The 27,210-nt window shown below is 43.2% G+C and overlaps 1 protein-coding gene across 1 annotated transcript in view; it reads right to left on the bottom strand.

The window, feature by feature from the left end:
- The window catches only part of TENM2 (teneurin transmembrane protein 2), a 423,997-nt gene that overhangs the window by 275,115 nt on the left and 121,672 nt on the right, over positions 1 to 27,210 (bottom strand). Inside the window, exon 4 of the mRNA XM_069592738.1 lies at positions 25,322 to 25,560. Within this exon, the coding sequence (XP_069448839.1) occupies positions 25,322 to 25,560 (239 nt within the window). The remainder of the gene's footprint in view (positions 1 to 25,321; positions 25,561 to 27,210) is intronic.

Here is a 27,210-nt window from a genome sequence, read left to right as displayed (position 1 = left end):
TGGCCAAAGCAATGATGATAAAGTCCTTTCCCTATTCCAGCCCGCAGATCAATGCCAGACTCCCCGTGACTGAGGAGAACCCGAGGACCAGCATAGAAGCATCACTTCCGCCTCATGGATTGCCTGGCCACCCACAGCACCACTTCATCCAGCTTCCCAGAGCCTCTATTCCTCCAGGGGGTTGTCAGAGCAGACCACAGTCACCCTGAGACTGGGCGGAAGTGGTGGGCAGGACCCATCACCTTGGATTTTGCCTCAAAGGTGGCACATTTGGGCTTCTGCATGAAGAACTTGCCTTTGACTTAGGAATCCTTCCATTTCATCATTCCATTAAGGGTGACTTCATCTTTTAATTGAACTTCACTAAATGATGAAATAAAATACTTTGCAGATGGCTCTGCATTTGAGTAAGAGGAAACCATTATACCCCGTACAGAATAAAGTGTTTTATTTGCGTTTCTCAGGCAGCAAAGGAATGTTTGAGAAAAAAAATTTAAGGTTTAAGGAAACTGATCTGTCTGCCTTTACATGGCAATCAACTTGTCTACCCTTATTTGGCAGTTATGAATAGGATACTTGTAAGAGCAGAGATGAAGATGGCTGTGGCGAAGACAGTCTAAGTGACAGTTAAGTGCAAGGGCCTAGTGGTCACACTAAATTAGTATTACACACTAATTATGTGATTTGGGGGGAATTATCCAATATTGTTTTTTTGCCTCAGTTTCCTTTTCTGTAAGACAGAAATGATGATACACTGATCATTTAGTGTGGTAGTAATATACATTAAATGAGAACATTCCTACGAGCTTTCTGGCATATAGTAAATGTTCAAAAGTATTAACAGTCATCTTAAGATAGTGTGAATGATTCGGAAAACTCCTGTGTACAGGTTAAGTTGTATTCCTCTCCCCAACCCCCACCAAAAACTGCTGCAGTCCCAAGCTCCAGTGTCTGTGAGTGTGATCTTATTTGCAATTAAGTTTCTTTGCAGATGATCAAGTTAAGATGAGCTCATTATGAGTGAGCCCTAATCCAATATGACTAATGTCCTTAAAAAAAAAAGGGGGAGGGTTTGGCTACAGAGATAGATATGCACCCAGGAAGAATGCCATGTGAAGACTGGAGCTGTGCTGCTGTAAGCCAGGAAACCACGGAAGCTAAGAGGAGGCCTGGAACTGATCCTTTCCTAGAACCTCCAGAGGGAGCAGGGCTCAGCTGACCCTTTGATCCTTGACCTCCAGCCTCTAGAACTGTGAGACAATAAACTTTTGTTGTAAACTCTCATTTCACGGTATTTGGTATTTGCCCTGGCAAACTGACACACCCTCTTTCAAAGTGCCACACAAAGCACATATGCAAAAGAGATATCTTAAAAGCAGCTATTGCATCTATTAATACTTTTAGAAAAGCAGAACTAACTTAGCTTTAGAGTATAAAAATCACTCTTAAAAGACACTGCTGTATTTTGGGTTTATCAGACAATTCCAACCTTCTTTACCCTTGCTGTCTCAAATAAGAGTCTAGAAAAGCTTTCCTAGCCTCTCCTGAAGCATGGGACAACCATCTGACAATTCTCACTAATAAGATACAAGTAAAATTTTGCTAAGTGTCTGTGTGTTGGGGGAGTGGGTTTACGCTTTTTCTGATAAATGACTCAGAGACTTGTATTCTTCCCTTCCTCTTTGTTCCCCCTTGTGAAGGTGGATATGATATTTGGAGCTACATCAGCCATTTTGTGACAATGAGGCAGCAAATCCAAGGGGAAAACACGGAAGTTCTGGGAATGGCAATGTGGAGAGATAGGAAGGGGCGGCATTGTAGATGGTATCATTGAGCAGGACAAACAATGCCAGTTTCCTGCCAACCATGGCTATCTAGCTGGCTCTGTGAGATAAACAGAGCCTTACATTTGTTTAGGTCACCATGAGAGTTGCTGTTTTTGATAACTGGAGGCTGAATGCCTCCCTAACTGAAACACTGCCTTGTCTGATCTCCCTGACCAGGACTTTCAGGTCCCTTCCTCACTTTCAGTTTTGAGACATACTTATTTCCCAATTCCTCTTGCCTGTCTCCAGTCTTCCCACCTGTCTGGCCATGGAGAACTGGCTAAGCAATGTGTCATCCTTCAACTTGCAGGGCAAGGTTAAGGTGCAGCTGACTGGTATGTGTGTGACCAGAGGGGGTGTAATTTCTCCTTTCTTGGAAGCGTGTGATTAAGGGTGGGTGCAAGAATTTCTTGGGGGATGGAGACACATAATGTCAAAGGCACCAAGTTGATGGCAGTTCACATATTGGTGAGAACACGGACTTGGAATTAAAGAGACCTTTGTTTTAATTCCACATCCCAACCACCGACTAGTGTGTGGCTGTGGGCAAGTCACTCAACCTTTCTGAATCTCTTTCCTTAACAAGAAACAGGAAAACAGAGTCAATGGGAAGATTATGTAAGATACCACATGTGAAGTTACTGCACACAGCACTGACATCACTGTCCTTTTTTACAGAGAAAAAAGAATCGGCAATGATACTTTGGGAAAGATGTACATTGAGGGGTATTTGTTCTTACACCTCTGCAGTTGAGCCCTCTTTTCATAACACAAAGATGACCAGTTCAGTCGAGGAACTTCTCAGAACTTAGCACCATAGCTTGCTTTCATGAAGGGAACTGAGGACTGAGTGTGAAAAACAGCATCAAGCAGAATAGCAGCACAGAGCTAAAGATGACCCACACAAGGCTGACACTGGGTCTGAGCTCTTATTTTGGTTCTGATGGTAAAAGAGAAAAAAAGACACCTAAAGGCATGATGACAAGTCAGTGAGAAAACAGAATTTCTTGATCACAGCACTACGGACATTTGGGTGAGACGATTCTTCACTATATGGGGTTATTCCATGCACTGTGGGATGTTGAGGAGCATCTCTGGCCTCTTCCCACTAGATGCCAGTCCAGTTCAGTTCAGTTCAGTCGCTCAGTCATGTCCGACTCTTTGCGACTCCATGAATCGCAGCATGCCAGGCCTCCCTGTCCATCACCAACTCCCAGAGTTCACCCAAACTCATGTCCATCGAGTGGGTGATGCCATCTGGCCATCTCATCCTCTGTCATCCCCTTCTCCTCCTGCCCCCAATCCCTCCCAGCATCAGAGTCTTTTCCAATGACTCAACTCTTCGCATGAGGTGGCCAAAGGATTGGAGTTTCAGCTTCAACATCAGTCCTTCTAAAGAACACCCAGGACTAATCTCCTGTAGAATGGACTGGTTGGATCTCCTTGCAGTCCAAGGGACTCTCAAGAGTCTTCTCCAACACCACAGTTCAAAAGCATCAATTCTTCAGCACTCAGCTTTCTTCATAGTCTGCATCCCCTAATTGTGACAACCAAAGGCATCTGCAGATGGTGCCAGATGTTTCCAGGGGTGGGGTGGGGTGGGGTGTGCTGAGTTAAGAGCAAAAAGCACTGGCATCTTGATGCACAAGAGAGTCTCACTGGGTGACTCTTACTGGGCCACATCCACAAGTAGTCCCCCAGGCACTATAATCCTGTAGCCCACCAGGCTCCTCAGCCCATGGAATTCTCCAGGCAAGAATACTGCAGTGGGTTGCCATTCCCTTCTTCAGGGGATCTTCCCAATCCAGGGATTGAACCCAGGTCTCCTGCACTGCAGGCAGATTCTTTACTGTCTGAACCACCAGAGACCTACTGGGTTCCACTTCATCCTTTACTCACAAGGCGCTATTCTAGCCAAAAGAATCACAGAAGAGCAGTTACAGAAAGGTAGCGGAGCCTGAAAGGAGGCTTAGCTCTGTTCTCTAGTTACACCCTCAGCCTGAAGTGGAAGGGTGCAGTTAGCCAAGTCCTTGGCTCATCAAACCCATGAAAGCTATCAGAGATCTGCTCATCCGTGTAGGTGCGGAATATGGGTGTTTGCATTTTACCTTCATTCTCTGCTAATCCTAATAATTTTAAGGGGCTCTTCCCCACGAAGATCCCTCCTCATCATTCATCATCTTTTACTTAACAAAAATGCAGTCTTTGAGCTGCTCCTCTTTTACACGTCTCTCAGGATCTTTGTGGGAACCCGTGGTCTTGAGATTGTACAACACTGTTCTAAAAGACTCTGTTGTATACACCATGGAGTGCTGAAGAGTGTAAAACTTGAGGGAAAGGCTGCTCTGCATGGAAACATTCATCCACATTATTTCATTATACACTCGAGAATGACAAGCTGGTTTGCAAGAAGAGTGTTAAGAAATTCTCTCACAATTTCATCCATGGTTAAGGGCCTATTTGCTCTCTTTCAAACTCCACTTTAAAACTTCATCCTATCCTGGAGTCCCCAGAGCACGTTCCTTTGTTCTTGAAGAGGTTTTCAGAGTGTTGTCGGCGATAGTACTGCTCCTAGACAATAACATATTGTTCTGTGATGATTCTAACGTGGTTGAGAAGTTGACTAAATTTAAGTGCCGTTTATAATAACTCTCCACATTTATGACAGAGCCATGGGCTTGCTGGGAACACACACAGTTAATTACCCCACAAGACATGACATTCAGTCCCAGGAACTTCTCTCACAGCAGCTTGGGGAGGATGTAGGAAGACTGCAGAGAATTCAGGAGAAGGCTGATCTGGCATCATGGCACTGCCTTTCTTGTGGGGTGAAGTGGAGAAACCCCAGCACTGATGTCCATCTTTACCTAATCGAGCTTGGAAACGGTTACTGATGTGAACCTCCCTGAAGACCAGTGCAGGGTCAAAACCAGGACAGAAATGGGATGTCTGGCTTCTTAGCCAAGCCTTATCCCCCGCTCCCCTCTGGCAGAAAAGAGACTAGAAGCAGGGAGAAGAAGGAAAAAAATAAAAGTGCAGAGATATAATTATCAACTAAATTTAGGATCATCCACACATTCAATCCAGATAAGAGAAACTAAACTGCCTTCAGGGTCTAAATTATCTTGGTTAGTTTGGAAGCTCATTCTAAAATTCCCCAGGTGATGAAGCAGTTTTAAGTTTTATGCTTTACTCTGGGCCCCTAGCAACTGCGAGGGTATTTTGTGCACTTCCGTCGAACGTTAAAAGCACAGAAAATAAATGGAGACTTGAGCATGGTGCAGAGCGAGGGCCGGCAGGAGGAGGGCAAAGGCTCGTTCCCTGATGTCTGGCCCTCTCTGCCCAGATCTGCAGACCCATAACCCACTTCATCCATCTCACTCTTCAGCCTGGGTCCAGTCGGTCAGCCTCACCGCACAGACACGTTAGACTTTAAACCTGCTCATACAGTGAATATGTAGCAGATTTATCATCATTTCAAACCTGCCTTGAACTGGCTGATCAAAAGGCAAGTTTCTTCTTTGAAGATTTTCTTTTGTAAGCTTCACTGCCCCAAATCAAAAAGGGCAGGGGTACAGACTCCCAGGACTACGCTCTGCATTTCTAAGGCAAGTGCCTTCAAGTCCTGGAGCATGTTTTCTGTTTATAAGTGGGTGTGCTGTGTGTCAGACTAATTCCTGGTGCCTCTTTTTTTGCTCCACAAGATTTGCATGACCTAGGAGGACTATGTTTTGGAGGAAGTTTTTCAGACTTTCTGAGTTTAGTTTTAACATGATTCTGCTCTTCCCCCCGCCCCCACCCAGACTTTCACACGAAATCCAAAGTGAATGCCTCCGAAGGGGTCTTGATGGGTTTTATTGGATCAAAGGGTCCTCTGATAATAAAGAAACCACACAGAGATTTACTGAGTACATTAAAAAAGAATGGCTTTGCGCCAACCCTGGTAAAATTACACACCCTTAAAAAAAATATTTTGGCCAGTCACTCTTTTAGAAAAGTGAGCGGCAATTTAAAAAATGGTGGATTCCTTTTCAAGTTTTTCAGCTCCCCCATTCTTGACAACATCCCTCCAGGACTCCAAGTCAGAAACCTGAGGCGCATGCTAGATATTTCCGTCTTCACCTCCACAGTCGACACATTACAACTTCTGTCTTCTCACAGATGCCTCCTCTTTTCTCTATTTCCAAGGCTCCCCTTCTGATCTGGGCTTTAACCAACTCACGCCCTCACTCGTTACTGCCTGAGCCTCTGAATCAGCCTCCCTGTCTCCTGTCTTACTTCCCAATCTATCTGAATCTTCAATCAATTAGGGAATAAATATTTATGGGGCATCTACTAGGTAACTGACACGTTATCATGTCGTAATTTTATTGTATTATACTCCCGCTTATGAACTTAAAGCACCTCTCTGTTGCCAAATTAATCAAATTAAACCTCCTGCCAGACTTCTAGGCCATCCATCAATTGTTCCTGCTGCACCTCACCTACTATTTTCCACGGCTCTTCCATCACATCCTTCCATTCACTGGCCGAGCTGCTCGCTACCCTCATTCACTGTCTGCTTTCCTGTCCCTTGCCTTCCCTGCTGTGAGTTTCTCTGCCTTGAACACTTCTCAATCGCTTCCGGATCATTTTCTCTCCATCCTCCCAGGACTGGGTCAGCCTGGAACTTTCTCCACTCAGTCACCTTCAACTTCTCCAGTCCTTGGGGTGTTTCCCCCTCTTCTCTAAATCACAATAGCCTAATCCCTAAAATGCAATTCGGCATCTCTGTGTGTTTTCTCTTGAAAGAATTCACAGAGAGCAATAATAATAATAATAATAATATCTACTTTAAATTTCCCATAGACTATTTAAGAAAGGTGGAACCATCACTATAACTATTATCAAACACTCCTCATAGCTGAAATCAAGGAGGCTCACCTTCTTGAATTCTTTGGGGGAATTCACCTTCCCCAAAGCTCTGTTAGCAAGGGTTCAGATTGAAACCCAGTTGCCTAAAGCACATTCAAAGTTTTTTGCACTGGAGTGCTCTAATGTCAGCTGACCCTGAAACGAGGCATTACTGTAACTACCAATCAGGTTTCCTAATCCAGGTGAACAATGGCTTGGATGTATAAACTGTCAATGAGTTATTATTTGGGTCAAGAAGGAACAGAGGCAGGAAATTCTGTGTTGATAATGTAGGAAAAAGAAAACCTGTCCCCAAATGATAAGCTACTCTTCTCATCATGGACACCCTTCTACAAGCTAGTCCCCAAACCTTTCTCAAAACTCATCATTGAAGATTCTCCCCCTCTGTCGCTCCATGAGACAGGAAGTGCTCAAATCAGTTTCTTGACCACACATCTCAGTCCTGAGAAGAAGAGAGACCTGGAGTGAGCCTGATGAATTTCTCAGTTCCCGTACCAAGAAAACTGAAATGAAGAACTAAGTTTGCCATGAAACAGTAAAACTTTGTATGACCTCCAAATTGTTGGGATGGCATCACCAACTCAAGACATGAGTCTGAACAAGCTCTGGGAGACGGTGAGGACAGGGAAGCCTGGAGTGCTGCAGTCTATGGGGTTTCAAAGAGTCGGACGCAACTGAGTGACTTAATAATGACCTTCAAGAGGATTACACCTACCAAGGGGAAAGGGGAGTAGGGGGAGGAATTGGGAGATTGGGATGGACACATACACACTATTGATACTATGTATAACAGATAACTAGTGAGAACCTACAATATAAAACGGGGAACTCTTTTGGTCTGTGGTGACGTGAATGGGAAGGAAGTCCAAAAGGGATACATATATGTACATGTATGGCTGATTCATTTTGCTGTACAGTAGAAACTAATACAGCACTGTAAAGCAACTATACTCCAATAAAATTAATTAAAAAAAAAAAAAGAAATACACTTGTGTGTGTGTCGGTGAACCTGCTATGAGTAAAAAATAAGATGGGAGCAATCTACCACACCCAACCATGCTGATGTCTCCATCACTGGCTTCCTTGTCTATTTCAGCAGCACCAGCACCCTCTCCCCCCCGAGGTGGGACCTGACTCAAATTGTAGCTCATTAGCACCAAGGTAGAGAAGTTTAAGGAAAAATGTGTCATAAACAATGGTAATCCTGGCTTAAGCGGGAAAAAGCGACCTTTCTCCCCTCCCTAAAACAAATCGCTGTTTTGGGCCAGGCGTGCCTGTTTTACTATTACCAGTTAATACGACCATGGCTTGAAGATGCAGCTGTGGCCCCGGGAACAGCCTCCAGAGCCAGGCTGAACCTAATCCCTCAGGTAATGAAAAACCTATTTCTATTTCTGAGGCCTCACTACTCTTCATACCGAAGAGCCTTGTGCCTGTCACACATTTATTGAAGCTTATTACTCATCGAGACAGCAGGGCCCAGTTAGTATTTGGAATTATATTTTAAATCACAATTTTTCTCTTATTTATTTTGGGATTCCAAGGCTATGGCGAAAGCATGTCAGAGTTATTCTTCATGTGCTTTCAAACACCTTAAAGCCCACCCCCTCCCCCGAAATTCTTTTCTACGCAGAGAATCTTTACGCATACGTGGAACATCTTCAGCCAAGATACAGGGGTCACCCCTGTGCTCTGGGACCTCAGGACTCCACCAGATCACAGGGTTCTAGGGGAGAGATTTCCAGTCTCCTCACTCAGCATTAGAGTAATCTTCCCCGGGCCACTGGCTTTACTTCTCCCTCTCACATTATGCTCTTTTCTTTGGCTTTCAAAGATAAATGGATGCAGTCTCTGAGGATGCTGGGGACGGAGGTGGGAACAGATGGGCTAAAACTGCAGTCTCATCATCCAGTGGAAAAATAAAGACCACCTTAATCTAAGGCAGAGGATTTTCTGAACTGACCATGAGGCTTGAGCTTATTCACTAGGCTAGTGGTGAATATGTGGTTCTTTCTTATTCAACAGAAGCCAGAGGAAACGATAATTCTCTCTAGCTATTCATCTGGCCTCCTGCCGTCTTTATCTTCCCAAGAAAAATACATACACCATATACACTACAGTCACTCAAAGGGATGCCTCCCCGAATATTTTCTCTCTGGTGCATGCTTGCTTTTTCTTGCGGTATTTATGCATTTTTCTTCCTCGGTCATTTTTTTTTAACATGCTTTGCCATTAGAGTCTGCACCCCACTTTATCACGTGAAAGAAAATCAACCACAATTGGACAGTGTTTGCACAATACATTTCTCTGCAATTTACACCTAGTTACTTTCCCGATCTGGAGTCTTTCTTTACATTTCCACTGAGAGAGAGTCCAGATCAGCTTGCCGTTGGAGGAAAGTCCCTGTGCTATATCTAATCTGGTAAATGAGTTTTGAAGGATGTGACAACAAGCCAAGAGTCCACTCTGGGTATCTTCTCAATTAGCTAGGTTTCTGTTTTCCTGTTTTGGTTTTTTTTTTTTTGGTTTGTTTCAAACTTTATAGTGGAGTATTCCCTGGTGGCGCAGACAGTAAAGAATCCACCTGCAATGCAGGAGACCCCAGTTCGATCTCTGGGTTAGGAAGATCCCCTGGAGAAGGAATGACAACCCACTCTGGTATTCTTACCTGGATAATCCCATGGACAGAGGAGCCTGGAGAGCTACAGTCCATGGGATTGCAAAGAGTCAGACACAACTAAGTGACTTGCACTTTCACTTTTCATAGCTGATTAACAAGGTTGTGATAATTTCAGGTGAACAGTGATGAGACTCAGTCATACATATACATTTATCCCTTCTCCCCCAAACTTCCCTCCTATCCAAGCTGCCACGTAACATTGAGCCGAGTTCCCTGTGCTTAAGACCTTGCTGGTTATCCATTTTAAATAAAGCAGCGTGTACATGTCAATTCCAAATTTGATGTGGTGGGAAACATGAGCACAGTAAAGCTTTTAGTTAGGGGTGAGGCAGCAGTAGTGTGTGGTGAAGAATCACAAAGGGAGTGGGCAAAATTAGCAAGGATGTTCAGACATGCAATTGGGAGAAGAGTTCAGGCTTGGCTTTTCTCTGATCTCTGCTTTCTTCTTCTTCATGTTTTGACAGCATTCTCCTTGGGTGGGGTACATAGCCTGTTTAATAAATTCCTTAGTCATACAAACATGACAGACAATTCTTTTTCTTCCTTTGAGATAAATTTAGTCATGGGTATTTCAGGTCTGCTCTCCAATCTGCCTCTGACATTAAAATAATCCATCGGTATTTTTCTGCGATAAGGATAGGATAGCACTGCTGGGTCAGCTGACCTTTCCAGAAGGCTTTACTCCTGTCAGTTTTGACGAGAAGAATAAAATACCATGCAATTAGCATCCACATCGCTACAAAAGAAATAGAGATATGTGCTCCCAGAAGGAGTCAGAGCCATGAGCCTCTAGGGAGCACTTTCACCCCCATGACCCACACCTAAAGAACCAAGGTGGGGGTTGGGGCAGGGGTGGGGGAGACAATAGCTGAGGATAAGCCACAGATCGGCAGGCTAGTACTTTTAAAAAAAATTAACAGTAATGCATGCATATTCCTTTTAAAAAAATTAAACTTGACAGAGCAAGCTAAATCTGAATGTGCCCCAAGGATACTTAAAGTTGAAATGTATAGAGGAGAGGAAGAGAGAGAAACAGAGACATCCATATCTGTGCAAATAAAAGCAGACATTATGAAAGAGCAAATCTTTAGAAGCAGGATTGGAAGCTGGTTTCCTTAAAGTCAGACTGAATTTACCTGCCAAAATATTTCATTAAAATAAGCACATGATAAAAAGTGTTTCTGACCAGAATATTTGGGACGGGGTCTGCAGGAGTGGTGGTGTGTGACACCATTTACACGCATGCCAACTCAAGAGCTCACCTCCTCTCCCTTCTCCTTCACTGCCCTATGCCCTGACCCTACACCAACAAACAGGACTTGAGTAAGTAGTAAGTGGCTACTGGCCTGGGCATAGCCATATCCTATCCTAGACCAAGACCTGTCTGATGAGGAATTAGGGAACTTTACAAAATGCTGGTGGTTTAGTTGCTCAGTCGTGTTCAACTTTTGTGACCCTATGGACTGTAGCCCACCAGGCTCCTCTGTCCAGGGATTTCCCAAGCAAGAACACTGGAGTGGGTAACCATTCCCTCCTCCAGGGGATCTTCCCAACCCAGGGATCAAACCTGGGTCTCCTGCATTGCAGGCAGTCTCCTGCATTGCAGGCGGATTCTCTACCAACTAAGGCATCTAAATGCTAGAAGTTTATAAATCCACTGAATTGGATTGGTTGCTAAAATTGTAGGGTTAACTCAAATAGTCTTTACTGGACTTTTTTTTTTTTTACATCATGATACAAAATAAGGCAGAAAAAAGATATGATATAAAACAATTCTGCTCCTGTCGATTTTTGATCAAGACTGAAGACTTGGAGAATGCCCCCTAATTAAAAACAAATATCCTCACCCTCTGGCTGCAAGGGTCATTCCAAAGACAACACAGAAGACGAAAGTGATTCCTGACCCCCAGCTTTCAGTGCTCTGCTGGGAACCAACACCCATGGCCATTCTTTCCATCTCTCACATCACTTGCAGTAGCAAAGATGGTAGTGGAATTACATGGGTATCAATCAGACACAACGGAAAATAAACTAACCTTAGTGAGAAATGATTTTGGAGGAGAAGGTATTTTGAGAGCACCGCCCCCCCCCCCCGACAACTTTGTACACTGTATCTGAAATATAGATTGATATTCATCATTGAACACATTACTCTCATCTATTAGGCAAGAGCCTGCTGTGTCTATAAATTCAATTTCCTTTATCATGGTAGCTTTCTAGTTTATTTGGATAAATGTCGAGCTGTCTACTGTTATTTATCTAAGTAGCTCATGAGGGAACCAAAAGTTTAATGATGTAAGATGAGGTGGTGAAACAGCACCTCCAAGCAATTCTCCAGGATAGCTCTTCATCTGATTACCTTGCCTGGATGTATTGGTTCGAGAAATTGTGCGAAAGATTACGTGTAATTTGGTATGCTGGGTGTCATTTTTTTTCCGCCACCATACTTGTGTCTTCTAATTGTGCCATGTTTTATCCGGCTTGATACGTGGCATTTTGTAGTTTGCGTTGCTAGGTAACATTTTTAATTATTCTATTCACAGCTACTTATGCCTTGTTCTTGTTTCTCGTCTTAATTTCATCTTGTTCTTTTTAGTATTTATTCTTCCTTCTTTGGCTCTTCACTCATCACTGGTATGGTCTTATGAAGTGTAAGCCTGTTTATTTGGAAGCCTGATAGTTGTTCAAGTAAATTCAGGAGGAGATAATGCCTACATTGGACAAAACCAAATTGGGTAAAAACAGACACAAATCTCCTCAATTTCTTGTCGTAAAATGGTTAGGCCACTTCACATTTCTAGCAGAAAAAATGAATGGCTGATCACAGATTCATGCCAATGCATTAAACAAAGTTTTTCAGGATAAAAGCTTTGGTTCTCTGTTGGAACTGGGAAAAATGAAAGTCAGATGCCTCTATCACTATTGTGTGTCTGATTAACATCATGCATAAGTCGTTTGTGCAAAATATAACTTACCCAGGTGCTAAGCTTTCTACTAAATGTACTGTTTTACAGGGTTGCTCATTAGACTCTAGGTCTAGGAAAACTTTTCAAGTAAAAATGTCCTGGTCAGCAGATTCTAGCATACAATGTGACCGGACAGTAGCTCACCTCAATAACATTTCTTCCCCAACAGAAACACATACAATTAGTGTAATATATTTAATGCATTTTAAATAAATATAAAATTAGTAATATATAAAATATATAAAGTTACAATAACTTTTTTCATGGTAAAAATGTTTACCCACAATTCTCTTGAGATTCAGGAAGTCTACAAATGATCTTATGAAACACGTGTACTCTAATACCCCAGAAATCTGTGTGTGTACAACTGAGGTCATAAGGGAGCCTTACAGTCCATTTCCAAAATGCGTCTAATTCAAAGGCACACTGAACTTTCTTGAAAGACGTCCCCTTGTTTATCATGGCCTGGAGAAGAGAAAGCATCTGACACAGTGCCCCTTAACCTTTCCCTGTGGAATATGATGGAGCCTAATCTAACCTTCATCAATGTCATGCCTAAAATGCTTGTGGTGTTAACATAAGTAAGCAGACTGATAGAACTGCATCATGACTGCAAAGTCCAAAGCAAGGCAATATGCCTTTTTCTTCCAAAGATCAGAGTCCCAAAGAGGGGTACAGAACATGTTCGCACAAACCTTCCCATAAATGACCTAACTCCACTGAAAACCCATCCCCAGGGAAGGGCCTTCCCTGGCCGCTGTGCAGACAGTCATGATGAAAGAAATGAAAAGACTGGAAGCAAAGCTCATCCTCCCTTTCCACCCATAGGTCTGACTTTTAGGAGGAAAAAGAAAAAGCCTTTGAAAGACGATACATACTGTATATCTTATAAATTCCGCTCTCTCTCCAAGAATGGAGAGCTTTTCTTTTGCAAAGCTCTTTTCTTATCAACATGTAGCTGAGGACTATTTTCTGAAACACTCTGATATTTATATATTTATTTAAGGCGAGAAGTCGGTAAGATAAAAAATGAAATTAGTGGAACGTGCAATGCATTATCCTCTTTTTTAATGGTAATATTAAATATGTTAATATAGTTGATGGACCATTTGCTCTCCTAATGCAGAGAATCTTATTATGAGACATCAATTTAATAAAAGATTTATTTGATGACAAAAGGGCTCAGGCAAAAATTCTGAGGGTCTATTCTTTACAATCAAGGTAGAATTTTCTCTAAAGGCATTTTCCATGAAGGACACAAGAAATCTGGTTTAAGGTGACCTCAAGGGAAATACAAATGTTTTAAAAGTTCACTTTGGGGGTCACGTTTCTTTCGTACAAAGCTATACAGCTATGCAGGGTGTTGCAGGGCATGAAAGATTCTGTATGGCTTGTGTACACAGACCTAATTCACCATATAATAGTTCCTTTCACTACTTGGTGCCTTGTAGCAATTGTTTTCATTTCTTAGCACATCCTCATTTACAGAGAGGCAGCCAGCAGACTTTCAGATTTATGCCATTATTTGCTTCTTCACCTTGAACTCCAACTGAATCCTGCTACACTTTTGTAATGTGAGTGCCAAATGCTGGCTGTGTGCCAGACACAAACACTTCCCAGTTTCGCTCAGCTGGCTCTCTTGATTTCAGGGAATCACGGGTTCCTGCTAGAAGGTTTCAGCGTGGTGCCTAACACACAGCCCACCTCACTGTTCCTTTGCCTAAATGCTTTCTAACTTGGGAACGCAATCTGGGAACAGAGGCAATTACAGTTAATCAGGGACCTGCAACTTCTCTTGACATGGAGAACAAGTAAAGCTAGAAATCAGGGATTCTGGGTACCTGAGAAATGCCCTCCACAATCGGTTCAACTCAGCCCTAACCTTGATTAGCATTCATCAACTCAACAAATGTGTACAGATCGCTTATGAGGTACTAGGCACTGTTTTGAAGATACAGCGACCCTGGGACTTGCTTTAGGCCTCTCACTGTAACTACCAAGGAGTGTGGCATATAATATATAATAATATAATATAATATAATATAATAATAATCACAATATAATATAATAATCACAATAACTCCATTTAGTTGAGCTTCTAGTTGTGCACCAGGTACCACCAGATTTCACCTGTTCTAAGATTCAATTTTTTTTTTTTAACATTTTCACATTTCTGGAGTTAGGACGCTCCTTCAAAACTGGTGTTTTCTTACAACTGAGGCCGACCAGGCAGCACACTGGTCTGCTGGTCTGACTTTGGATCTCTTTATACACACAGTCGTGTATCAATCGAGGTGGTCTGTGTCTACCATTTCCTAAAAACAAATTACAAATGCTAAGTAATCATGCCATATTTAACTGATAACCTTCTCTCCCCTTGAGGATATGAACAGTAACATCACCTCACATACTATCACATATTGGATTTGAGGGGCTTCCCTGGTGAGCTCAGTGGTAAAGAATCCACCTGTAATGCAGGAGACGCTGGAAATGTGGGTTTGATCCCTGGATCAGGAAGATCATCTGGAGGAGGAAATGGCAACCCACTCCAGTATTCTTGCCTGGGAAATCCCATGGACAGAGGAGCTTGATGGGCAGCAGTCCAAGGGGTTGCAAAGAATTGGGCATGACTGAGCACGTATTCATGCAGATATGAGTTGGATTTAAATGAAAGTTGTATGCATGTATCAACATGCATCTTCACAAGGCAGGAGTTATTCCTATCGTTTTGGGTGGGAAACTTGGGTGCAGTGAGATTAAACATCAAGTCCATAGTCATATGGCTTTTAAATATATACATTAGAAATCGAACCCTTGTCTCTGACATCAATGCCCACATACGTGCTTTCCATCACATCAAGCTGTTTCTTTTGTAATTACCAAGGCAGGGTGAGAACCTCTGCAACCATGTTATAGGTACAGAGTAGAATGAGATACTTCAAAGTGGTGGTGGTGGTGGTGGTGCTGCTGCTGCTAAGTCGCTTCAGTCGTGTCTGACTCTTCAAGACCCCACAGACAGTAGCCCACCAGGCTCTCGTCCCTGGGATTCTCCAGGCAAGAACACTGGAGTGGGTTGCCATTTCCTTCTCCAATGCATGAAAGTGAAAAGTGAAAGTGAAGTCGCTCAGTCGCACAGAATTTTAAATCATGAAACAAATAAATGAACAAATGAAAGACTCAGAAATGGGGATCTGTGGGATTGGTGCCCATCCTAAGTGATCCAGACAAATAAACAAAGTGTGCAGAGAGAGAGATAATAATGCTTGACTACTGCTTCTGGACTGATGACGGCTAGAGAGACAACTGTCACAGAGACAGTCAGATGATCTCTACTGTTTCCAAGGCAAATCATTCAAAATCACAGTAATCCAAGTCTATGCCCCAAACAGTAATGCTGAAGAAGCTGAAGTTGAACGGTTCCATGAAGACCTATAAGACCTTCTAGAAATAACACTCCCAAAAGATGCCCTTTTCATTATAGGGGACTGGAATGCAGAAGTAGGAAGTCAAGAAATACCTGGAGTAACAGGCAAATTTGGCCATGGAGTACAGAATGAAGCAGGGCAAAGGCTAATAAGAGTTTTGCCAAGAGAACAACTAGTCATAGCAAGCCTCTTCCAACAACAGAAGAGACGACTCTACACATGGACGTCACCAGATGGTCAATATAGAAATCAGACTGATTATATTCTTTGCAGCCAAAGATGGAGAAGCTCTATACAGTCAGCAAAAACAAGACTGGGAACTGACTATGGCTCAGATCATGAACTCCTTATTGCCAAATTCAGACTAAAATTGAAGAAAAGTAGGGAAAACCACTAGACCATTCAGATATGACATAAATCAAATCCCTTACGATTATACAGTGGAAATGAGAAATAAATTCAAGGGATTAGATCTGATAGAGTGCCTGACGAACTATGGATGGAGGTTTGTGATACTGTACAGGAGGCAGGGATCAAGACCATCCCCAAGAAAAAGAAATGCAAAAAGGCAAAATGGTTGCCTGAGGAGGCCTTACAAATAGCTGAGAAAAGAAGAGAAGCGAAAGGCAAAGGAGAAAAGGAACACTATACCCATTTGAATGCAGAGTTCCAAAGAATAGCAAGGTAAGATAAGAAAGCCTTCCTCAGTGATCAATGCAAAGAAATAGAGGAAAAGAACAGAACAGGAAAGACTAGAGATCTCTTCAAGAAAATTAGAGATACCAAAGGAACATTTCATGTAAAGATGGGCACAATAAAGAACAGAAATGGTATAGAGCTAACAGAAGCAGAAGATATTAGAAGAGGTGGCAAGGATATACAAAAGAAGTATAAAAAAAAAAAGACCTTCATGACCCAGATAACCATGATGGTGTGATCATTCACATAGAGCCAGACATCCTGGAAGGTGAAGTCAAGTGGGCCTTAGAAAGCATCACTACAAACAAAGCTAGTGGAGATGATAGAATTCCAGCTGAGCTATTTCAAATCCTGAAAGATGATGCTGTGAAAGTGCTGCACTCAATATGTCAGCAAATTTGGAAAACCCAGCAGTGGCCACAGGACTGGAAAAGGTCAGTTTTCATTCCAACCCCAAAGAAAGGCAATGCCAAGGACTGCTCAAACTACCACACAATTGCAATCATTTCACATGTTAGTAAAGTAATACTCAAAATTCTCCAAGCCAGGCTTCAACAGTATGTGACCTGTGAACTTCCAGATGTTCAAGCTGGATTTAGAAAAGGCAGAGGAACTAGAGATCAAATTGCCAACATGGATCACAATAAACTGTGGAAAATTCTGAAAGAGATGGGAATACCAGACCACCTGACCTGCCTCTTGAGAAACCTATACGCAGGTCAGGAAGCAACAGTTAGAACTGGACATGGAACAATAGACTGGTTCCAAATAGGAAAAGGAGTATGTCAAGGCTATATATTGTCACCCTGCTTATTTAACTTATATGTAGAGTACATCATGAGAAACACTGGCCTGGATGAAGCACAAGCTGGAATCAAGATTTCTGGGAGAAATATCAATAATCTCAGATACACAGATGACATCACCCTTACGGCAGAAAGTGAAGAGGAACTAAACGGCTTCTTGATGAAAGTGAAAGTAGAGAGTGAAAAAGTTAGCTTAAAATTCAACATTCAGAAAACTAAGATCATGGCATCTGGTCCCATCACTTCATGGCAAATAGATGGGAAAACAGTGACAGAATGTATCTTTTTGGGCTCCAAAATCACTGCAGATGGTGACTGCAGCCATGAAATTAAAAGACACTTGCTCCTTGGAAGGAGAGCTATGACCAACCTAGACAGCATATTAAAAAGCAGAGACATTACTTTGCCAACAAAGGTCTGTCTAGTCAAAGCTATGGTTTTTCCAGTGGTCATGTATGGATGTGAAAGTTGAACTATAAAGAAAGCTGAGAGTCGAAGAATTGATGCTTTTGAGCTGTGGTGTTGGAGAAGATTCTTGAGAGTCCCTTGGACTGCAAGGAGATCCAACCAGTCCATCCTAAAGAAGACCAGTTCTGGGTGTTCACTGGAAGGACTGATGCTGAAGCTGAAACTCCAATCCTTTGGGCACCTGACGCAAAGAACTGACTCACTGGAAAAGACCCTGATGCTGGGAAAGATTAAAGGTGGGAGGAGAAGGGGACGACAGAGGATGAGATAATTGGATGGCATCACCGACGCGATGGACATGAGTGTGAGTGAACTCTGGGAGTTGGTGATGGACAGGGAGGCCTGGTGTGCTGCAGTCCTGGGTCGCAAAGAGTTGGACACGACTGAGTGACTAAACAGAACTGCTTCTGGACTAACGACAGCTAGAGAGTCCAGGACAGAGCTGAATGGTGACTCAAGGGACAGACAAGCGGTGGACACTCCATCCTTGTCCACCTAACACTCTACCTCCTGTGGAGGCACAGAGCCCTGGGATGGCAGACGATAACAGCACCCTGTCCTTACTGTGCTCCGTAAGAACATGGACCCAAGGGGTCCACAGGGCTGGGTCACCTACTTCCTCGTTTTGCATTAAGATGCTGCATTGAATTAGAACCCGAAATTTCTTCCTCATTCTCACCAATCAAGTCTACACATGACGGTGGAAAGCCCTGTATTGCCTGATTATCTTGATTTTTGCATTTATTTTTTTTTTTCTATTGAAGTGTAGTATATTTACAATGTTGTGTTTGCTTCAGGTGCAAAGTAATTCAATTTATATATGTAAATACTATATGTGTGTGTGTGTGTGTGTGTGTGTGTGTGCATGTGTGCATGTGTGCACGAACGTGCATGTACTCAGTCACTTCAGTCACGTCTAACTCTTTGTGACCCCATGGATAAGCCCACTAGGCGGCTCTGTCCATGGGATTTTCCAGGCAAGAATACTGGAATTGGTTGCCATGCCCCCCTCCAGGGGATCTTCCTGATACAGGAACTGAACCCGGATCTCCTGCCTCTCCTTGCGGTGCAGGTGGATTCTTATCTGCTGAGCCATCAGGGAAGCTCCTACATATACAATATACACGGGAACATACACTATTTTTCAGATTCTTCTCCATTTAGGTTATTACAAGATATTGACTATAGTTCCTTGCACTCTTCAGTAGGTCCTTGCCATTTTCCTGTTTTATAGTAGTGTGTATCTATTAATCCCAAATTCCTAGTTTATCCCCCCCCTCCAGCCCCAACTACCTTGATTTCTGACAGGCACCTTGGAGAGGAGAGCAAAAACACCTCCTTCCCCTCAGCAGAGGAACTCATCTTTTCTCAATGTCAAACATAAGATACAAATGTTGCCACACAGCGGCTAGGTGATGGGGACCCAGCTAATGACTTAATTTACTTTCCGTAAGTCGACAGATCCTCTTGAAATCAGGCATACAGTTAGGAAATGGCAGCCCCACTGCCAGAGACACACCAGTGTGGAAGCACTGACAGGACTTTATTATTCAGTTAAGAGCACATTAGCATATCTATTAGATAAAAAGTCTGCTACCAACATCGAATGCGTAACATAACTGGGTCCCCTGACTTATTTGTGGGCGGTTCTCTTTAATCTCTGTGTGGTTGACTGTGAGATTTGACGATCTAGGGCCAGGGAGTTGGGCGGATATGTTATTTGCTGGATTGTTCAAACATCATCATTAGTATTTTGCCCTTCAGATAATGGGAGATAAATACATAATTTGGAATTCATATAGGAGGGGAAGGTGTAGTATTTCTCTGGATAGTCAAAGAGTGGTGAGTTTGAAAGGGAGGGCTGACATTTCTCCTAGGCTGTGTCCTCAGGACGAATGCCAGGTTAAACTAACTGTTCTCATCATCTTCTGTCATTTTCTTTATGTTTTCCCCCAAACCCGCTCTATTCGGTGAGATGGGAATACACAAAATAGCAGCCAAGAACGCAGGCTTCATCAGCGTGAGTCTCAACACATCAATTTCCAAGTGTAGCAACTTTAAACACACTGAAGGCTTTTAGTTTCCATAGAAAATAATCTCTCATTGTTTTCAAAGAAACTGAAAGCACCCCAAATTACCAGACTTTTAACATCCTGACATGTTGATGGCCCGCGTTCTTCCCAGATCAAAGTGAGAGTGGCATAAGACAGAGCAGTGAACAGCTTACTTAAAACACAGTATTTCATATTTGGCAGGAATTACCGTAGTGAAAAGAGACAAGGTGACTTTCTAATACATATATATGTGTTTTAGTTTGGCAGGGATCTGAAGAGCTGAAAACTAATTTAGGATGACATAAATGCTCTTATCTCTCTCTCTACTCCCCTTCCTCTCCCAGCCATGTGAAGAGTTTTTGACAGAAGACTCTTGTTTTTAACTCAGGGGCGATGGTGTGAGCCCCGTGTCATGCTGAACCGTTGTGTTTGACTCTCATCTTAGAATTTCGAGGATTATCTGGATTTAAACAGCAAAGTCATACATTACAAGCATCCTTCTTCCTTGATTGGGGGGTAGCCCTGCACGAATATTGTTGCCTTTTAAGGAAATGCAATCTCGCCAATGTTAACCCGGGACAAGAAAGCAATGATGTCATTCAGCGACCCAGTATTGTTACGACCTGTTGGAAAATCTCACCAAAGAAGGCGTCAGGCGCTGAGTCATCTTTAAAAACAGGCAATAGTTTTGCAGAAAAATCTAAAGATCGAGGGCAAGTGAGTAGTGGCAAAGTTTCTAGGCAATTATACTCCATCCATGAGTTGGGGCAGTGTTTCAAGCAGTCTGCTGGGAAGGAAATTTTTATCTTATAGAAAGTTTTTAACTTAAGGAGAAAAGTGAATTACTTTTTCCACTTTTAGTATGGGTCAGAAAATAAGATGGAAGCATTCATTAGGAAGTGGAATTATAGGCAATCACCATTTACAGTGGACTCTTGCCAGTTTGAGAGCCCTGTAGTGTTTCTTGTTTGCCTGTTTTTTTGTTTTTGTAAAGGTAGAGATACTCTGAAAAGATATTTTTAGGAAAAGAATAGTAACGCAATCAGACAGGGGTTGGCAGACTGTGGCAACAATACATAGACCTAGGGGACAGTTTTGCATTTTAAATGGTTGAAAAAAATCAAAAGAATAGTGTTTCATGACACATGAAAAGTACATAAAATTAAAATTTCAGTGTCTACAATTAAAGATGCCCAGAAAAAAGCTATGGCCATTTGTTGACACACTATCTATGGCTGTTTTTGAATTTCAATGGCAAAGTTGTGGAGTTGTAACAGACTGCATGACCCGCAAAATGAAAAATATTTACTATCTAGCTTTTGACTGAAAAAGTTTAGTGGTCTCTGACAGAAGATATTTGGGAAAGCAGAAATATGAGGCCAAGCAGGAGATGTGGCTTTTTCCCATTTTTTAAGAAGATGATTCAGGGAGGATGGGAACCAATTATTCTCCCTTGCTAATAAGGACAGAATTAGGTAAAGTGAATTGATGCTACGAAAAGGATGACTGAGGCTTCACGCAGTATTTGGGAAATGTGGCTAACTGTGATGTTTAGGAGAGAGCAGTCAAGGGACAGATGACAAGAAGGCATCAGGAGAATGAGCGCTTACTCCTGGTCCTGCAGCTAACTAGCCATGTGACTTGAGACCCTCTGGGCTTCAGCTGCAACAATTGTCAAAGGATTGCAATATGCCAATTTCATTTTCTGCCAGAGTGTATATTAGGGAGCTGGGGTTGGGTTCAAATTTAATAATTATACGGTGGTGGTGTAGTCACTAAGTCATGTCCGATTCTTGTGACCCCATGGACTGTAGCCTGCCAGGCTCCTCTGTCCATGGGATTCTCCAGGCAAGAATATTGAAGTGGGTTGCCATTTCCTTCACCAGTGGATCCTCTTGACCCAGGGATTGAACCCAGGTCTCCCGCATTGCAGGCAGACTCTTTACTGATTGAGCCACCAGGGAAGCCCAATAATTATATACAAATGCTTTAAATAGAAAAACAGTTCTAATCAAACAGAAGGCACTAACCAGTTATTGTATGCACTCTGTAAGGAGATAAACTTAGTAGACTTGGCATAAAACAGGTGAGAAATAGTATGCTGGTTACATGCTTTAGGAACTCAGGGATCCAGAGGGATTTCTGGTGTTGCCGGCAATGAAAGTACTTGAGCAGCCCAAGGATAACAGACGACTTCCTGAGTAGGAAGCTCTCATGCCTTTCCCAGCCAAATTTTCCGAAACCAGTCTTCCCAAGGAACCATTTGGGCGAAGGGCTGAGTGATGCATAAGATGGTCCCCTAGTGGTTCATGTAGCTTTTCAGAATAATTTATTTGAGAATGTTTTGTACCCTGGGAGACTTTGGCACTGGAAGAATCTGGTGGAAGAGTATCACAGAAAAGACCCCAGCTGCGGGGGATCTCACCACAGTTGGTAAAGGCTCACGTCTTCCATTTTGCCCGAGGGCTGGCGTTACTCTGATCTACACTTGCCCAAAGGCTGAGGCTATGGAAGAACTGTCATGGGGCTGAATGTTTCCAAATTGCTCATTTCTGGAAAGACTTAATGCAAGTTTCAACACGCAAGGAAGATAATTTGGCCTATTTGTCAGAGTTCCTGGCAGGCCTGAATCCAGTGCCTGTCCATAACTGTCCTGGGGTGGATGTGTCAATTTCAGGACCTGTCATGTTCCAGCGGAACACAGAGTCATGTGTGAGCCAGAGTGGGCCCAGGTCTTAAAGTCATCGCCGTCCTTAACAGAAGGGCTTTGCTTTTTATGCTGTCCTTCTGCCCTGCCTGATGCCTTGTTTTCTAGGTAGGCACAATCATGTGTTGCTCCTGACAGCACTCTGCTCTGTGTTTTCAATGCACTGTTTATGCCCCTGCGGTTCTGTAATTAATAATATACTGCTTTTCATCTTCAAAGAGATTTATACACATTAATTAATCCTCATCGTATTTTAGAGTTTCTGAATGTCAATAACCATCACTCCCAGGTTTTACTTAGGAAACCAAGACCCAGAAGGAAAACAACTTGGTCAAAGCCACAGGGAAAGGGGTCACTGGGGTCAAGGTCAGAAATCCCTTTGGATCCCTGAGTTCCTAAATCAGGCGCCCTCCAGATGCAGACACCTCATCATGCTTGCAGACCTGCCCTCACGTTTGGAGAGTGGCCGAGAGTAGCCTTGCCACTACCAAGACTGCTGGGTGAATCAGCCCCTTCCATCACTCATTTTGGGTCATAAACTATTTTTCAATACTCCAGGGTCAATGCATAATCTTACCTAAAGCATACATAATAGGAAATGATGGATTATAAACTAATAAACCATCCTAAGATGCTTGGGTCCAGCTTCCAGTAGCCTCCAGACTGAGGATAAATATGTTTCCTAATCCATCACTTACAAGTTACACACCCAATTAAAACATTAAACTCTCGCTACACTGTTCCGCATTTATATGATCGCCTTACAGAAAGCATTATATTTTAACTATCAAGCTCAATAAATCAGGCAGTAGCCATCTATTTCTCTCCTGCGAGTAGAGAAGGAGGTACACCGGGGACCTTATTGGCAGAAGCAGACAGTTTCTATATCTGAGCTCCCCATGGTGCCCACCAGCCCAGCAGAGCATTGAAGCCCAAGAAGTGAGCTCATGGACCCTTTCTGAAATTTCTGACACATAGACAAATCAAGCAAGGACCCTGAAGGCATTTTGAATTTGCTTCCACCAAGCCCTACCCCTGAACAGCTACTTGCAGAAGCCCACAAAACTACCTTTAAGGACAGAGAAGATTCCACCCAAGTGACTGCGGGGACAACAAATGCCCTTCCCACTCCTCCAGTCCATCCCTGACTCCATCCTTCATCAAGAGGGAAGTGAGAAGCAGACATGACTTTAAATTAGGGGTGCCCGGGTGTCTGACTTCAGCCCACAGGTAGAGCTGGGGTTTGAAGTACAAAGGATTTTGCAAAGCCCCGAATAAACAGGGTGCCTTTCCCCAGAGTGTCAATGTGCTTACTTCTAGAGGGCACTCACTCCTGAGAGATGCAAATAACAAGGGCTGCACAAACTTAATTTTCCATATTAAGATGAGCACAGTGACAATATTTAGCGAAAGAGAGTGAAACCCTTTCATCAGTTTTTGGTCTGTTGTGCTCTGCTCTGTGCAAGGCTCCAGATCTCTGGGGACGCACAGGTGCCCTCCTTTGCCTCCAGGCAAGCTCGGGCACAATGGTCTGGGAAGCTCCAGACCAGCTTATCCTCTGGCAGGCACCTTGCTGGCTGCCTGACAATGAACGAAGTGTGTGTGAGAGAGAAGAGGGTTTAAATTGGGAGAAAGGGCAAAACGAGAATGATCAGGGTTGTTTTTTATTTTCCTTCTTGTAAATGTGAAGGAGTTCAGCAAATGTGCTGAGAACTCATTTAGAACCAGTCTCTTTTTTGCTGGTGTTTTATAGGTTGGCTTTGCAACACAGCACAGCTAAACTGGGGAGGCCTGACAGAGCAGCCCTGAAACCATGCCAGAACCATCCAGTGTTTCAAATAAATTTAAACAAATGTCACCGTGGCCTCTGCATGGGCCAGGAGATCTGCCGCTGGCAAGCTCAGTTGACAAAGCAGCAGTGCTAGGGGCTCTTAGTTGGGGCCAGGAGCTACGAGCAGGCTTTGTGCCCAGCTCAGGATGCTCTAATGCAGGGGGCACCCTGTCCCTGAACCCCTGGCATCTGCTGCTTCCCAGTTAGAAGGCCATACCCCACGGATGCACACCAACATCCCCAGTGGGTGAAGAAACATACTCCAGCAACTTCATCAATGTGCTATCCTAGCTCATACCCTGAGCTCAACCCAGAATCACAGCTGGTGTGGGAGGTGAATCTGATTCAGATTGAGCAGCGTGTGAGATGAGACTTGAAGCAACAGAGGTGAAGGAGAAGAGGTGGGCAAGATCCACTGGGGCTGGGAGACTTGATTCCCTACGAAGAGCTGGCTGGATGCTTCGGTCCCTCAATCCTGTTTCTGTTCCCCAGCTCTAAGGATCAGCTAGCCACTCTGACTTTCCTTGCAATCACAATGTTCCAGGCCTGCTGATGGCTACTCTTCTATCCAGTTTTTGGCTGGCTAAAGTTTAACCAACGTTGCATGAATTGCCGAGCCCAGACCTGGGTTAAAAATCCAAGATGGAGGAGACCAGAAGGTTACTTGAGGAATGAGGGAGGGATTGACAGCAATGACAATTTTCAGCTTATCTCCAAGAAAGTATACAGTGAGGATATTTAATTTCACTTCTGATAAATGTCATTTAGCATCACGAAGGAGAAACTCATCAAAGTGAAATGGATTTCAGGAGGGGAAAAAGCACTCCCATCCATCACTCATTTTTACATCCTGCAGGAGCCAAGCCGACGGAACAGACCACGGAGGCCCCCTCCATTCACAGATGGGTGACGTGCCCCTGCCTGGTCACAGCTGCCCGGACTCACCTATGAAATACGCCAGCAGGATGGCGAGGAGGAGGGCGGCCGCGATGGCCGACAGGGCGGCGCATTTCCAGCTGCAGTACTTGGAGGGCTTCTTCAGCTTGAAGGCCTTCCTGGAGAACGTATTGCGGGGCAGCAGGCGGGGTGGTGGTGTGTAAACCGTTCCTGAGGTCAAAGGGTATCCCGGGGAGGAGCTGCTAAACAGGGGCGTGCTTCCCGAGGACGTCTTAAAGAGGAAGTGCCTGCCAGGGAAGAGCAAAGAGTCAGGACTCACATCCTGGCTGTTGAGGACCAGTCAGCTGCTTCCCCCGACCACCAACTCTGCTGTAGATAGCACGAATATAGTCCTAACTGGGGCTTCCTAAGTGACACCGTATCAGGAATCTGCCCACAGTGCAGGAGACCTGGGTTCAATCCCTGGGGTCGGGAAGATCCCCTGGAGGAGGGCATGGCAACCCGCTCCAGTATTCTTGCCCGGAGACTCTCCACGGACAGAGGAGCCTGGCGGGCTGCAGTCCATGGGGTCACAAAGACGTGGACACGACTGAGTACAACACACTGTCCTAATTTTCTACCCTACCCAGTCATGGGCAGAGCAGTGAACATGACATTTGATGGTCATGACTTTTTAAAAATATATTCTACAATCTTTTCATGAGTATTATAGAAAGGTAACCACAATTAAAACAGCAATTAGTATCACAAACCATATCCTCTGATAAAGGAAAGGCTTTCTGTACCTATGTGCTCATGTCCAGAATGGTAAAAGACCTACTACTGATTGATCGACACTGATTCAAGGGTGACAAATAGGTCCCCCCCCCCAATTTAAAGGCTAAATCATGTCGTTTTGAGTATAAGATACAAAAAATTAAAAAAATTTAAATTACAGGATAATTAGTTTACAATATTGTGATGGTTTCTGCCACACATCAATATGAACAGAAATGTTCTGAAAAATCAAAATTTATAACCAAGTGGAAAACAGAATTGTTACTACACAGACTAACATCAAGGATAAAGTTTTTCACACGTTCTACAGATTTCCTTCCAGCAACCCAAAGCCCAAGAGAGGCTATCAGCTTCAGATCCGGAAACTCTGAGAGGGCAGAAAGAAATGATTATCAAATGACTATAATTATAGTTACTAATAATTTTAAAAAATGAAGCCCTTGGTTTGAGAAAGAGTAACTAATTGCCTTCAAAATGAAGTGCTAACACTAGAAAAAGGGCCATAAAATTTGAGGAAATAAAGTTTGAAACTTAATAAATAAATGCTGAGAAGATATTCATGATGAGTGGAAACCAAGACCTTTTCCCATATCACAAATGTAAAATTGGAAATACAATCTTAAAATCTTGTGGTTGCCAGGGGGGTAGGGGAAGGATGGAGTTGGAGTTAGGGCTTAGCAGGTACAGACTATTACATACAGGATGGATAAACAACAAGGTCCTACTGTACAGCGCAGGGAACCATATTCAGTATCCTGTGATAAACCAGGATGGAGAACATGAAAAATAATGTGTATATAACTGATTCCCTTTGGTGTATAGCAACTAACACAACATTGTTAATCAATTATATGTCAATTAACAAAATAAAAGGACTTGAAATATATTGTCACAACTATTTACAGACTAAATATAATAATATTTCCATTGTAGATTTGAGAAATCAGGCTTAACAAAATCAAGCAACTGTTCAAGGATTTAAACTGTGCGCTCTGTCTTATACTAAAGTCCGAGCTCTGAAGTTTTACCCTAAACTGTCTCTCTTGAGTCTTCCTTATGGGCTGTTTTCCTCTCTCCATTTTGTTTTCTCTTCTGAGACTGCCTCTTTAGATCATGTGATACTGGTTCTTTCTTTTTTTCTTCATTAAAAAAAAATTGAT

This window comes from Ovis canadensis, chromosome 5, assembly GCF_042477335.2.
Source record: "Ovis canadensis isolate MfBH-ARS-UI-01 breed Bighorn chromosome 5, ARS-UI_OviCan_v2, whole genome shotgun sequence".
Taxonomy (NCBI): Eukaryota; Metazoa; Chordata; class Mammalia; order Artiodactyla; family Bovidae; genus Ovis; species Ovis canadensis.
This window is presented reverse-complemented; position numbering and strand designations above follow the sequence as displayed.